This window comes from Diabrotica virgifera, chromosome 9, assembly GCF_917563875.1.
Source record: "Diabrotica virgifera virgifera chromosome 9, PGI_DIABVI_V3a".
Taxonomy (NCBI): Eukaryota; Metazoa; Arthropoda; class Insecta; order Coleoptera; family Chrysomelidae; genus Diabrotica; species Diabrotica virgifera.
The window spans coordinates 31,477,339-31,492,661 of record NC_065451.1 but is presented as its reverse complement, the minus strand read 5'-3'; the positions used below and the strand labels follow the sequence as shown (position 1 = coordinate 31,492,661).

General features: G+C 32.5%; 2 protein-coding genes across 2 annotated transcripts in view; one reads left to right on the top strand and one right to left on the bottom strand.

The window, feature by feature from the left end:
* LOC126892651 (6-phosphogluconolactonase) overlaps window positions 1–15,323 on the top strand; it is a 52,815-nt gene that overhangs the window by 21,832 nt on the left and 15,660 nt on the right. Inside the window, exon 3 of the mRNA XM_050662292.1 lies at window positions 12,624–12,907. Within this exon, the coding sequence (XP_050518249.1) occupies window positions 12,624–12,907 (284 nt within the window). The remainder of the gene's footprint in view (window positions 1–12,623; window positions 12,908–15,323) is intronic.
* On the bottom strand, window positions 8,878–10,788 carry LOC126892653 (uncharacterized). Its single transcript, XM_050662294.1, has 2 exons — window positions 10,501–10,788; window positions 8,878–10,374 (listed from the first exon to the last, which is right to left on the bottom strand). Exon 2 carries the CDS (start codon window positions 9,482–9,484, stop codon window positions 8,993–8,995), a length of 492 nt encoding a protein of 163 aa, XP_050518251.1. The 5' UTR covers window positions 9,485–10,374; window positions 10,501–10,788; the 3' UTR covers window positions 8,878–8,992.

Sequence of the window (15,323 nt, the reverse complement as noted above, 5' to 3'; positions counted from 1 at the left end):
GAATTAGTTCTTGATACAGAATTGAAGAAGATTGAGAGTTCAGAGAACATTCTAGAAATATATGATTTAGATCACCAATGGATACATTATCACAACTACAGACAGGAGAGTTAAGTATTCCAATTTTATATAAGTGAGATGGAAAGCGAGCATGATTCAATTTTAAACGAGTCAATACTGACATTTGTGCTCTATTATAATTAAAGGTGAAATGAGGAATGTCTTTTGGAAGTGTAGGGTGAATTCTGAAATAAGGGTTTGTAGATTTATTTGCAATTCTTTTGTAATCAGTTTCCCATTTCCTTCTGATATTAGGTTGGAGAGCATTATTCAAATCTTTTAAATTAAATACTTTGTCCATATGGTGGCAACTGTGACTACTTTTTGCGGCTATATCCGCAATTTCATTACCTTCGACTCCGCAATGTCCTTTCGTCCAAATAAACGAAACAGTTACATTATTTTGTTTAAGATCCATAATTAATTTTTTAATGTTCAAAATTAAGGCATTTCGGAATTGGTTTATTGGGTGACCGCTAATAGCTTGTAATGCTGATTTTGAGTCTGAAATTATTGCCACATTCGTGCATGTTTGAGTTGCACACCATTTTAGTGCCTTTTCAATAGCAAAGGACTCGGCGGTAAAAATGGAACAATAATTTGAGATTCTGTACTTTTCAATATGATTTATGTTTGAAACAAAAAATGCCGAACCTGTGTTTAGCTGCGTTTTTGACCCATCTGTATATATTTTAGTTAAGTTCGACCCGAGACCATTTACAATGGATTTTATCATGGCTTGGTTTAAGATATTACAATCTGAATACCGAGGGAATATGGTGATAGGTTTGTCAATTATAGAATCGAAACTGTGTGCATACAATGGTATTTTATTAAGTTTAACAATATCATTTTGAAATAAGTTTGTATCAATAAATGCATCTGCCAAAAGAGGAGAGTTTTTCTTTTTCCAATAATGATTTGTCAAATTCTCAATTACAAGAAAGTTAATTTTTGCGATCAAATCACTGTTGTAACATCTATATTTTAATAGACTTTTATTTGCTAAAAACTGTCTTCGAAAACTAAGAGGAAGTTCTTGAGACTCTGCCAGAATGGCATGATTTGGTGAAGATGCCATTGCTCCCAAACATATTTTCAGAGCTCTATATTGTATTCGATCAAGGGTAAGTTGGTTCGTATTGGAGGTAGAACCATAGAGAGTACACCCATAATCCAAAATCGAGCGAATATAAGACTTGTAGAACATTAAGGAAATTTGTTGATCCGCGCCCCAGCTCTGTTTGGAGAGGAAGCGCAGAAGATTAATTCCCTTTTCACATCTTTGTTTGACATACTTAATGTGACTGGTCCATAGAAGTTTACTATCTATAATTATACCTAAATATTTATATTCTTTTACGATAGGAATAGTGTATTTACCTATAGAGAAATTATCGACTAACTGATATCTGTGCCTTGTGAAACACATCACAGCTGTCTTTTCTGGTGAAACACTAAAACCCATATCGTCGAAACAGTTTTGTAACCTGTCAAAAGTACGTCTTAAGTCTATCATGCAGCGATCGTAGGTATTATGGGTGACATAAATGCATAAATCGTCCGCGTATTGAATAATTTGTATGCCATCGCTCATCAAATCATGCAAGTCTGCAGTGTATAAGTTAAACAAAAGGGGACTTAAAATAGAGCCTTGCGGAAGCCCGTTGTAAAGTACTCTTGGACCATGTAAAACGTTATGACTATCTCGCAAAAATACTTTTCTATTAGCAAACAAATTTAAAATATTTATAGAGACTCTTTTATTGATGCCAAACGTTACCATTTTTGAATATAATATTTCCAAATCTACCACATCATAAGCCCCTTTAAGGTCCACAAAAAGACACAACATGTAATTATTTTTTGATAGACACAATTGAGCATCTGTAACTAAATGGGAGATTGCATCAATTGTGCCTATACCTCTACGAAATCCATACTGATTTTTTGGTAAAATTGATCTGTTTTCGACAAAATGTTCGAGTCTAAATTTTATAAGCCTTTCGAAAGTTTTTGTAATACACGATAACAATGAAATAGGTCGGTAGGACGAAGGTAAGTCAGGTGGTTTCTTAGGTTTCGCTAGAAGACACACAATTATATTTTTAAGACTATCTGAATACTTTTGTTTCAACCACCAATCATTAAAAATTTCTAAGAGAAGAAGTTTACCACTTTCAGGCAATTTATTTATTATCGTATAAGTAAACCCGTCAAGTCCAGGTGCAGTATTTTTTGATTTTTTTAAGGCTAATTCTAATTCCGAAAAGCTAAAATTTTTTGAGAAGGTGTCTGAGTCTTGATGGAAGTGAAATTGATTAATGTTGTCGTTAAAAATTGGACCTGCAGCAGATGAAGGAGCCAATGTATCAAGAATTTTTTGAATAAGGCTTTCGTCTAATTGTGGTTTTCTTTTTTGATGGTGTTTATTGCAAATAGATCTTACAGTGTTCCATATCTCAGTCAGAGGAGTGTTTTTATTTAATTTATTCAAAAACATTTTCCAACTGTTTTTTTGTTTAAGTTTGAACGTACGTTTGACATTAGCAGAAATGTCTTGATATTGTAGATAATTGATAAAATTACCTTGTTTTTTAAACTCGCTGAGAGCTTCTTTTCGTTTTTTAACAATCGCAGAACATTCCTCATCCCACCAATAAGGTCTTGGTACAGAAGGTGTGAAAGATTTCTTAATAGGCATAGATTTTGATGCTGCGACCGTGATTGCATTGAGGAAAAATTCGATTTTGTCTACCGAAGTTGAATTCCTATCTAAATTATTGAGCTTACTAATTTCTAATTCAAAAATATTTCCAAAAACAGACCAGTCAGCACGAAAGTCATTCCATTTTGTTGATGGGTTGATGACAAAGGAGGAGGGATTGATTTGAATTTCTATATTGATTGGGTAGTGATCTGAACCTAATGAATCTGAATCTACTGACCAAGCTATACGGTCGGCTAAAAGGGGAGATGTTAGAGTTAAGTCAACGGCTGAATGATTACTAGTTGGGGATATTCTTGTTGGTGTTCCGTCATTTAATGTAATTATTTCACAATAATCCATGGCCTCCACTAATATTCTACCATTTCTGTCGTCTGCAATTGGCCCCCACATACCGTGGTGAGCATTAAAATCTCCCAGAAAAATAGTTTTTGCAATATTAAACTGAAGGAATAGGTTGATCCAGTCATTTATTTCTATTCTAACATATGATGATCTATAGATTGATACTAATGAGAGATTAATTTTGTTCAAAAAAACTGCGCATGCTTCTATACTGTCATCGAAATTATTATTAATTTCGGATTCTTGGTAATCTATTCCCTGTCTGATGAAAATACCTACGCCACCGTAACCATCTTCACGACATTTATTGATAAAGTTATATCCGTTAAGTCTAAAATGATGACCGGATGTGAGCCATATTTCTGATAGAACTATTATATCTGTATGGTAGTTGTTAATATGATGCATAAGACTGCCTTTGTTACTATAAATGGATCTACAATTCCATTGTAATATAGTTAGTTTTTCTGTAATATTTTTAGTAGCCATTTTCACTATCTGTGAGAATGGATTCTAAATTATCTTCATTATTATCGAATATTGTAATGATATTGTCCCTGATTTTATTTAATTCAAATTTTCCTTGATTATTAATTATATTTGTAATTAATGAATATATCTGTGAGATAAGTTTATCTCGACAAAACATGAAATTATTCTGTTGTGGAGCGGGTGTATATGGAGGAAGAGAAATTTGTCTTTTTTGATGGGAATTTTCTAAATCTGAATTACTAGTGCTTGGAATCTGAGAAGAAGTGTCAGTTCTTCGCCTTTTAATTGTTTTTGATTCTAATGCGGTTGAATTTGATTTTGGTTTATTTAAAGGAGCATAATAAATTGTTTTGTTTGCTGGTGCTAAATCGGGAAAATTTTCAAGATTATTTAATATATCAAACCTATTGTTGGTATTAATTTTGGCATAAGCTGGATTGTTAATCGATAATTCGGCATCCTTAAAACTTTTATTTTCGAAAGCCATTACTTTTTTTATGTCGTGTTGTTTTTTGTACATTGGGCAATCTCTTGAAATTGAAGGATGATCAGAAGATTTACAGTGAACGCACATTTGCAACTCGGAATTACATTCAGCGGAAGAATGCTCATTTGCACATCGAGAACAACGAGATTTGCCTTTACATTGAACGATATTGTGTCCGTAACGTAAACATTTTCCACATTGGACAACTGGATGGATGTATGGTTCTACAGGGAAATTAACCATATTTATATTAATAAAGGACGGAATTTTATTACCTTTAAAATTTATTACTACCAATTGTCTATTGACAAATTCTTCTTGTTTGGTTTCAGGGTTTATAATTTTTCGTTTCATTCTTCGCACTTCCGCCACTGGAACTATAGAATTAATTGCTTTTTTCAAGTATTCTTCAGTAAAAAAGGTATCAACTCCACGTATTATGCCTCGTTTATGCGTGAAAAATTTTGGAATATAAGCAATCAACTTATTTTTTGTTAGTATTTCGTGATTAATTAATAAATTAGCGATTTTGTATGTTCTAAAAATTACCTTAACACGTTTTAAACCTACAGAATGAATATCAATAACATCATTTCTAAATTCAATTACTTGTTGTAAATAAAAGCCAATTCTGATAGGAAAAAGACGACCAAGATTCTTATCGGTATGTTCCAAAAATACCTGATACGGACCTGCATCCGTTGGTTGATATTTATTATCAAAGTCATATTTTTCGAAACCTGAGGATACTGTATCCATTGAAGAAACATTAATTTGATTATCATTATTAATTATTTGAATATTAGTATTTAAATTAACCGAGGGCGGACCAGGACCGCCCCCGTTACCTGACATTTTCTGTACAGCAAATCTGTCTTCAAAACTCTAGTTTTCCGCAAAGTACCACAAAACAGAAACTATTGATAAAACTCTGCACGTGGAAACAAGGCCGGAATGTACCAAAAAACTGCCAAAATTAATAATTCTTTGGGACGAACTCCAAAAAACGAACACGACTTTGACAGTTATTTTGACGGTGGAAACATAAGTTATTTTCTATACCATCAACTAGGGATTTTTTGATAGGATAAAAAATGTCAATTTGGCGGTTTTTGAAACTGAAAATATATTAGCTGATTTTAAAAAAGAAATTTTCAACACTTCGTCATTTTTCCAAATTTTAATATTTTTCAAAAATCCTAGTTGATGGTATAAGAAAAAACTTATATTTCAATAATCACTGTGAAATTTTATGTTTCAGGATTTGTATTAGTCCCAAACACTGCAGCAGTGGGGCTATGTTTTTATTTTCACGGTACCAGTAGATGGCGCATGAATCGTTTAATGTTCAATATTTTTTTTTAAACAGTGTTCAATTACTACAGTACTTTTTTTTAGAAATTCTCAAAGAAAGTATATGAATTTCGTACTTTTACATTAGGATAGCCCCAAGGTACTAGTACACTTTAGAAGACCAAAGATAAGCATATTTTCAAGATTTTTTTTCTCAGAATCTTTATTAAAAATGAACATAAAACTTTTTACATATTAATATCTAACTCTTAGAGAATACAAAACATATATATTTTTTCATTAATGCACGTACACTAATATTGTACAGGGCACCAAAGTGGAGGCCTCGAAAAAAAGTGGTTCCGATGGCGGATAGTTAATCTCAGGATTGGGATCTCTGAAACAAAAAAAAAATCATAAGGCACTTGAAAAAGGAAGGTTTCTTACATGACAATTTACCACCGTTAGTGAAAAATTCCGCAAAAAAAAAAGATTTTACGGAAATTTGAAAAAAATTTGTGAAAAAATCGCCCGTCTTTCTTCAGTTTTTCATGGTTAAAAAATATTTATTTTTTATTTTTTGGTCAAATTGTGGTAAATTGTCACCTAAGAAACCTTCCTTTATCAAATTCAGTACGATTTTTTTGTTTCGGATATCACAATCCTGAGATTAACTGTCCGCCATCATTTTTCGAGGCCTCAAATTTTGCGCCCTCTACAATATTAGTGTACGTGCATAAATGAAAATAGATATATTTTTTGTATTCTATAAGAGTTAGATATTAATATGTAAAAAGTTTTATGTTTATTTTTGATAAAGGTTCTGAGAAAAAAAATCTTGAAAAAAATGATTTATTTTTGGGCTTCTAAAGTGTACTAGTACCTTAAATAGATAAAACAAATCTATGGCCTACATCATGTAGGGGAAACTGGGTAACAGTGAGACATGGGTAACAGTGAGACACTTGTAATATCTTCCCTCCTTTTCGCCACGTGGAGATATCATTACTTGTGCGTGCTTGCTGTATTCAAAGTTACTGATTTCTAATATATTCGGCGGCCGTGCAGTTTCAGTTTAGGATTTATCGTGCTAAAGTGTGTTTGGTGAGCACCAAGTAAAATAATACAGGGACTTTGAGAATTTTTAATAAAAGCAGTTTAATTATTAAGATTTTTCTAGTATTACTATGACATTGTGTGTAGATTAGTAAACATGATGCCACAGTTTGGTAATGCAAACTAAGTTTTATAATAACAAAAATAATATTTTTTAAATTTTATGGCAAATGGGTAACATTGAGACGGGGTACATTGAGACATGTCTCACTGTTAGGCAGATAATATAAAAAATTACATTTTGTATTTTTTTTCTAAAATTTGTAGTTAAGACAGTGTAAGACATTAAGATGATATTGCCAAGGGCAGTTTGTTATGGTCATACTAAACGGCAAAATTTTTTTTCATTCGAGATAAATTTCAATTTATTAAATGTACCTACGTTAATTCCGAACTTTTTTTAATAAATAAGTACTTTTTAACTTAAATTTGTTTTTTTTCATATAAATAAATATTTTGTAAGCTAAATGTTTTTTTATGTTTTCTTTTCTATAAATATTATACTGTCTCACTGTTAACCATGCATGGGTAACACTGAGACAAATGACAACTTGACCTTATATGTCGAATATAAACTAAACAAACCGAGCTATTATCAAATTTGACTTTTTCTTGTATAATGAACATATGTGAGAGTACAATCCTGAAGAAATTTTGTTTATACATGTCATAGTAGTGGACTTGTTGTTTGTTTGGGTTTATATGACTGCGGACACTAAATCCATTCGCCATAGTAGTGGACTTATGGTTAAATGAAAAAAAAGTGTCTCACTGTTACCCAGTTTCCCCTACCTATTTTTGTGCAGCTCTGCGTGAGGATGTATGTAATTCTTTAACGAACCCATCATTAAAATAGGAATTAGCTGTTTATCATTAAAAACTATCTTTCTTTAGTGATTTATACAATCTATTTTACAAAAAAAAAAAAAAAAAAAAAATGTTAAGCTGTTGTGAGTTTTATGAATGGGCATAAAGACTTGGGTCTTTATGCTCAAAAAATGGGTAGACTTTAGGAAGGCATGCGACACCGTGCCAAAGAGAGAACTACTGTACAAAGCAAAACAAAAATAGGAATACCAACTAATAGACTAAGAGCCGGTATAGGTGAAATTTGCTAATCATTTTAGACACGATAAGAGCCCATAACTTAAATATTAGAACCTAAAATAAATAGTGATGTAACCAATAAAAAACGGTACCGTTTTTTTTTTAAAACCGTTTTTTATTGCAAAAAAAAACGAAGCCTTCGTTTTTTTTTGTTTTTTTTCGTTTTTTTTTATTTTGACTTTTTAAGTGGGTACAGTTTATTTAATGACAAAAACATGTAATAAATATAATATTCTGTATAATTTTATAACAAAATAAGTATTATTTCGTTTCATAATTAATTTCGTATAAATCCTTTAAATAAAAAGACCATGGGTATAAACAAAATAAGAAGAGTTTATTCGTTAACTTGCAAAATCAAAGCAAAAATAAGTAATAAAAATTTATCAAATAAAAAAAACAACGTCTTAATGATTGAAAAGGTTCAATTAATTAACCGAATCCCTTAAATGAACACTGATCCGTCCCGTCGCTATCTGCATTTTCTTCAGACTCTGAAGCTTCCTCTTCATCACTTTCAAAGACAGACTCCGACTGATCTGAATTGGATATTATCATTGGTTCCGGTTCAGATTCTAATGCAGGATTGACTGTGAAGCTAGGCCAGCAATTGATTCTGAACTGGATGATTTACTTGGCTGTAGTTCAGCCATTAATTTTAAATTATGAGCCACATACACGATTTTTGACGCTCGAGTATTGGTCAGCCTGTTTCTCTTGTTGGTGTGAATTCCCGAATATGAAGAAAAGGATCTTTCACGTGCTGCTGATGTCGCTGGCAACTCTAGAAAACGAATCGCCAACTTGGAGAGTGCGGTATTTGAGCAAAGACCACTCCACCAGGCAATAGGGCTGATAGCTGCAATTGTGTCCTCATTCCATAGAAAAGCCTTTTTGAATAGTCCTTCTTTTGCAATAAAATTGACAACGTCAGCTAAGACGGCTGCTTCATCGACATCTGGCATCTTCTGTGCTACCTTGTATATGACTTCTGTCGCATCAGTCTACATTAAATAAAAAAATTAATATAAATATAAATAAAACCCACTATAACCTAAAAAAATTTACCATCTCATCTGAGCTAAGTTCGCAGCCACGATATTTTGGATCCAAAAGGTTAGCTACAAAATGAACACTATAAATAGCAAACTTCTTCCGATTTTCAAAAATTGCCCTTGTATCTGCTTCCTCTTTGGATAACAGTGGACTTTTAGTGACATTTTCTAATGAGGTGTTAACCATGTTTTTAAATAAATGCAGACATTTTGAAATCGTTGGTGTGTCACCTTCTACAGAGGTAATTGTGTTAGCAATTGGTTCCAGAAGCATAATGTATCCTTGTACCCGGTCCCAAAATATATCGCTTAGAGCATTTTTTTTAAAGATGGGTGTTTGCTTACTGCCTTTTCAACTTCTTCATTGATAGCCATCCTTTTTATTATTTGTTTGTTAGCAAGCAATGATTGTAGACAAAGAACTAATGATCCCCATCTGGTAGGCACTGGGAGTTTAAGACTGCAACTTATTTTTAATTCGTTTTGTTTTTCCTTTACCCACGCAGATAATATGTGGCTTTGTCGGATGGCCTTTGTAAGGGCAACAGCCTCGGCAGTAAACGATTTCAGACTTGTTAAGTTTTTGAGATCGGTAAATATTAAATTAAGAGAATGAGCAAAGCATCCATAGGTAAAAATGTTATTATCAAAATCATTTTCAATCAAGGCCCAAGCAGCTTTCATGTTTGCTGCATTGTCTGTGACTATACCAAATACCTTTCGGGGACCGATTTCACGTATTACTGAACCAAGGGTTTTTGCCATATATTCTGCAGTATGAGGTGCAGTGCCTGTGGGCATAATTTTAAAAAGTTGGAGTTGTTACAACAAAGTTTAGGACAGCCTCGTTCCTAATATTGGACCATCCATCCACCATTAGTCCAACAGAATGTGCTCCAGCTTAAAGTAAAGAGATAATTATTTTTAACCTACTAGCATAATGTAGGTTTACTTATATTAAAGTCGGGCCGTTCTAAAATTACTGAAATATATACGACGGACGGTGTGGTACAACACTGTACCGCATCTGGTTGCTGTTCAAGGTCTTTCCTGTTAAACTTCGTCCGTAGTACGTTGTTCAGTGGTAATTTTACAGCGGCTCGCCTATATATTGTCAATGTTTTAATAAATATAATAACAGTAAATTAAATATTTTTTTAAAAATTCCAAAATTCCCCAAATTACATTAGTTTTAATGAACTAATACGGTTCCAACCGGAGTCGATGCCAAATTACATCATTTTGTACAACACTCCTTGGTAATGATGCAATGGCATCGAAACCGGTTGGAACCGTATTAGATTATTATTAAAACTAATGTAATTTGTGGATTTTCTAAAAAATATTTAATTTATTGTTATTACGCAGAATTTCACAGAGTAAGGGCCGAAACAATAAATTTTAATAAATATGGTAAAACGTAATCTTACCAATGTTTTCCGAAACCATAGCCTTTACACGTAGGTGCTCACTGTCGAATAGTGGGCCTGATACAAGGTGTCGGGTTGGTATCTGATAAGCAGGTCTGAGAAATTTAAACAACTTCTGCCACTGTATATTTTCTACTAAAGCCAGTGGTGCTTGACTTGAATAGATAGCCCGGCTAAGCAGTTCATCGGCTTTTACTTTTTGTTCATGTGTCATTTTATCCATGAATGCGGACACCTCTTTAGATTGTGATTTCGGTTTTTCTGTAAATAAAATTCCCAAATTTATTAAATTTAAAAATAAGTCTGTAAAGTAAGGTTATCTTTAGGAATTTCTACTAAATAAAGAAGAGGGAAATTTGGAAATATTTTTAGAGCTTTGGTACATACCTTTAACTTTTTCCTCCCTTTTTTCATGTATTGTTTGTAATAGTCCAATGTTTCGTTGTTTTCTCTCCGTCACTCCATACTTTATTTTAACTTCCTCTGGACATTTTAGGCATTTTTTAATATGTTCCAACAAACGTGTCCCATTTTTTGATAGTTGAAGTGTACAAAAAGTACACTCTACTTGAGGAGTTTTTTTTTTTTCTGTGTTTTTAGCATTTTAAACAGGGAACTTACTTTGCAACTTTTCCTTCCCCGTGATTCCCGCGAAGAACAAGAACTCGAATTCGAAGACATAAACATTAAGTTTTTGTCACTAATGTCACTACAGTAGGTAACAAATAATTTATTATCATAAAACACAGAAAATATAATTAACAATAATTAATTTATTTAAACACACTTAAATAAGCACTAAACACAAATATTTCCGGCACAAGGCAAGTAAATCACAAAATAACAACAGAACACCTGCAAAAGCTAATCGGTAATTCCCCGGTTTTCTCAGCGCCAACGAATACGAGCGTCCTGCTAAATTTCGGTGATTCCCCAAAAGCAACGACGTAAAAAAATAATAGATAAAGGCAGTAAGGGTTTAACGTTTCAATATTTTTTAAAAAGGAACGTCAAACACTGAGTTACTAGATGTTTTGGATATAATATTGAAATATTGGGTGATTTTTAGGCTTACAAACAACTCCTAATATTGATATTGTTAATATTACGTTGAGAAACTAATAAAAAACAATTAAAAACAAAAAAAAACACGTTTTTTATTGTTTTTTTTTTCCGTTTTTTTAGAATTAAAAAAAACACGTTTTTTTACATCACTAAAAATAAAACGTATAAACACTGTACCTTCACTTTTTAGTGGCACATTCATCGACAGTGGCGCATCAAACTTTCCACTTATGGAAGGGATAAAAGAATTAAAAGGTACCCTCTCTCTTACTACCAGAATTCACTTTTTTAAGTTCTCTGTGAATAAAAATTTAGACTCAGCGTAATTTTAACCCACCACCCACTTCCCCCACCATCAAAAACTTCATTTTTCGTTTTTATTTTGCATATAGAATGCAATAAATTTTAAAATTTTAAATAATTCACAAGCAAAGTTAGGGCTGTTACAAAACATGTCTATTTTTATAGACCCGTAGGATAAGTATACATAACATCAAAAATATTTTTTAAGCGTGTAACTTCTTTTTTGGGATGACTGCAGGTCTATTTTTTTGTATTTTGTGTATTTTATCAAACACTATGTTTCTAATTTTTTTCAGATTTTTCCGTAAAGTTCGTCACCTTCAGAAATAAAAAAAACTGTTTTTATGGGGTTTGAACGTGTTTCTTAGATTTTTAAATGTTTGAAAGAACTCAGTTACTTCTTTTTACATATAACCTGTAAAAAAAGTTTATATGATCTATTTTGAATATTTTGAAATATATAAAATGGGGAAAATCCCCCTAAAAAACAGTTTTTCGGATTTTTCTCTTTGATGAAATACACAAAATGAAAAAAAAATAAGACCTGTAGCCATCTCAAAAAAAGTTCTACGCTGTTTTCCAAAAAATAAAATAAAAAATTTTTTTGAGGTTATGTACATTCGACCTACGGGTCTTTACGCTAAGTCTTATTTTTTAATCACATAGAACTTAAAAAAATGAAAAAAATTGAATTCTGGTAGTGGCGTAGGGTATTTTTTAATTTATTTATCCCGTCCATAAGTGAAAAGTGTGATGCGCCACTGTCGACGCATGTGCCACTAAAAAATGGCGGCACAGTGTTCATACGTTGTTTTTTTAGGTTCAACTATTTAAGTTACAGTCGTAAAAATGAAAGAATACCCATGAACGATCACATCAATCACTTATTTTGTATTTGCTATCTTTTTCTGTAAATAACAAACGTTTGTTATAGAAAAAGATAGCAAATACAAAATAAGTGATTGATGTGATCGTTCATGGGTATTCTTTCATTTTTCCGACTGTATATGATCTTATCGTGTATAAAATGATTAGCAAATTTCACTTATACCGGCTCTTAATCTATAAGCATCATATTGCAGAATAGGCATAGTTAGTTTATTTTTGCAGGTATAATTTAAGTTTTCTATTAATTATTTTAGCCGAAGAAGCAGCCATCGATTATGAAAATCAACTAAAAAAATTCTTTCCATCTCAACAACTACCCCAGTTTGACATGCTATTGTTGGGTATGGGTCCAGACGGTCACACCTGCTCTCTATTTCCAGGCCACCCACTGTTATCGGTCACAGACAGATGGATTGCTCCTATCACTGACTCACCGAAACCACCTCCAAGTAGAGTGACCATGACTTTTCCAGTAGTCAATAATGCTAGAGTATGTGTTTTTGCTACAGGCGGTAAAGAGAAAGCTGACATGATAAAGGTAAATGGTTTTGCTCATGTTTTAGTTTAAATTTTGTCGCCATCTATAGTACTTACTTAAGCCATCCTATTATATCTTACGGTGTCGAGGTAAGTGGAGAAATCATGACGTCTCCATGCATTTCGGTCAGCAGCTAGTAGTCCAGGAACCGAAGCTTTTCACCTCGCAATTTTTACAGAATGGATCGATTTGCTTGAAAATTTGAGAATAAGTAGTGGATACTCCTAGGATCAAAATATATATGATGCCGAAAGGCGCTTTTACCATGGGGGTGATTGCCACCCCATCTCGGGGAGGATTTTTTTTATATTTTTACCGTAAAAGTTGATAAAAACATTAATTCTAAGTAAAAAAATGTTTTATACATTTTTTCGATAAAGTTAATAGTTTTCGATTTATTCGCTATCGAAAGTGTTAGTTTTATATTGAAAAAATCAATGTTTTTCGATAACATTCATTTACGATTCACTCAATTTTTGCCGTAGAAAAATTTTTTCAAACCAAGTTCTTGGGAATTAAATAACCTACAATTTCATGTTTAAACATTTTTTCTTATCTCTGATGCTAATCTTTCTATTCTAAAGAAAATGGCATTGTTTACCAAACTACAAAAATTCGTTATTTGTTTTTAACTCCATTTTTTTAAAAACTAATTTTTAATTATGTAATTAAAACTAATTTTTAATAATAGATCGCAGAAGATTTTAAATTTGTACTTCTAAGTTATTATGAGTTTTTGAATAGTGAAATTTTGGAAATCTCATTTTTAAACAAAACTGAACATTATGAAATAAAAAAATGTGCATATTCCCTATTTGAACTTTTATATGTGTAGTATTCATTCATTCATTCATTAAATATTATAATCCCTAGGGATTATAGCTAACGCCTAAAAAATTTAAATGGCGTTTAAAATCCTATTCTTGGGTGAGGTGGATTAGGCCCGGCGCAAATTGAATCTAAGCGAGACACAACCTGCGCCGGCGGGATGGGTGACCCGTGCAGTTATTTTTCTAGCGCACCGCATATTGAACACAAGCCAACCCGACCGTTGGCTGTCGCCGTAACGAATAGAGACGGGCAGAATCAGTGCGGACGTGTAACGGTTACTTTTGATACCGGTTCTCAGTGGTACTGAGTACAAATACTGATTACAAAATACTGATGTATCTGATCCTTGTGCTGAATTGAGTAGGCAACTTTAAATCCGTATTTCCGTACTTGTAACGTTTTAAATACCTAACATCTCCCTAGTACTCGTAGCGGCATGACTTACGAAAACATCGAATTTGATCATAATAGGGCGCATACTTATACTGAATATTTTATTTCTGCACACAGCCTCTTAGATACTTAGGTAGGTACGGGTATATGTTTAACATACGAATTTTTAATTGTATATCTTCAATGTATTTAAAATATTAGTAATATCTCCAATTATGATTTTAACTGTGTAATAAATTACTACCACACCAACAACGCATTATTTGCATGAGTGAATTTTTCTATAGTCAAAACTGCTTACCTATTATATTTATATCTCGTCTACATATTTTGTTTTTAAGCATAATCAAAAATGAAGATACCTAATATTATGATGACAAATTTTATTTGAAGGTAATGCGATATTCACAGATATCCTTAACGGTTTTTAAATAATGAATCATTTTTCAATGATAATGTTGTGTAGATTTAAGAAATGAATAATAACAAAATTTTTATACCTATATAAAGGGGCTTACGCCATCATTTGGGACATTGTATTTCTAGGCCTGGATCCCGCGTACCAAAAAAAAGTTGATTGATAGCAAGCTGAAAATTTGTTACCTAATAGCTTAACGGTGTCTCGTCAGACAAACTTTGATGTATGGGAATACTGGAACAGAGGAAGTTTTAATTGTGGAACAGGTTAAAAATTTGGAACGTCATATACTACGAAAACGTCCCATGTATTTTGTCGGACAGAACTTCCAATTGATTTGTTACCCTTTCATTAAACTCTCATGAAAAAATCAGACTGGTATTTATCACCAACTGTGCATTTTAATAAGTCCAACACGTAGAACATGTCAAATGACAGGAATTATGACAGGTGATAAATAGCAGTCTAATTTTTGCATGAGAGTTTAATGAAAGGGTAAGAAATCAATTGGAAGTTCTGTCCGATAAAATACATGGGAAGTTTTTGTAGTCTGACGTTCCAAATCTTTAACCTGTTCCACAATTAATACTTCCCCTGTTCCAGTATTCCCATACATTAAAGTTTGTCCGACCAGACACCGTTACGCTATTAACTTTGAAGCTTGCTACTAATCAACTTTTTTTGTAACGCGGGATCCAGGCCTATTCCTTTTTAAGTAATAATTTTTTTCTAATAATGTGTTCATGTAAAGGCATATCTTATCGCCGTTTATTT

Coding starts and splice junctions, on each gene's coding strand:
- LOC126892653 (XM_050662294.1), bottom strand. CDS start 9,484: ATGCCCACAGGCACTGCACCTCATACTGCAGAATATATGGCAAAAACC.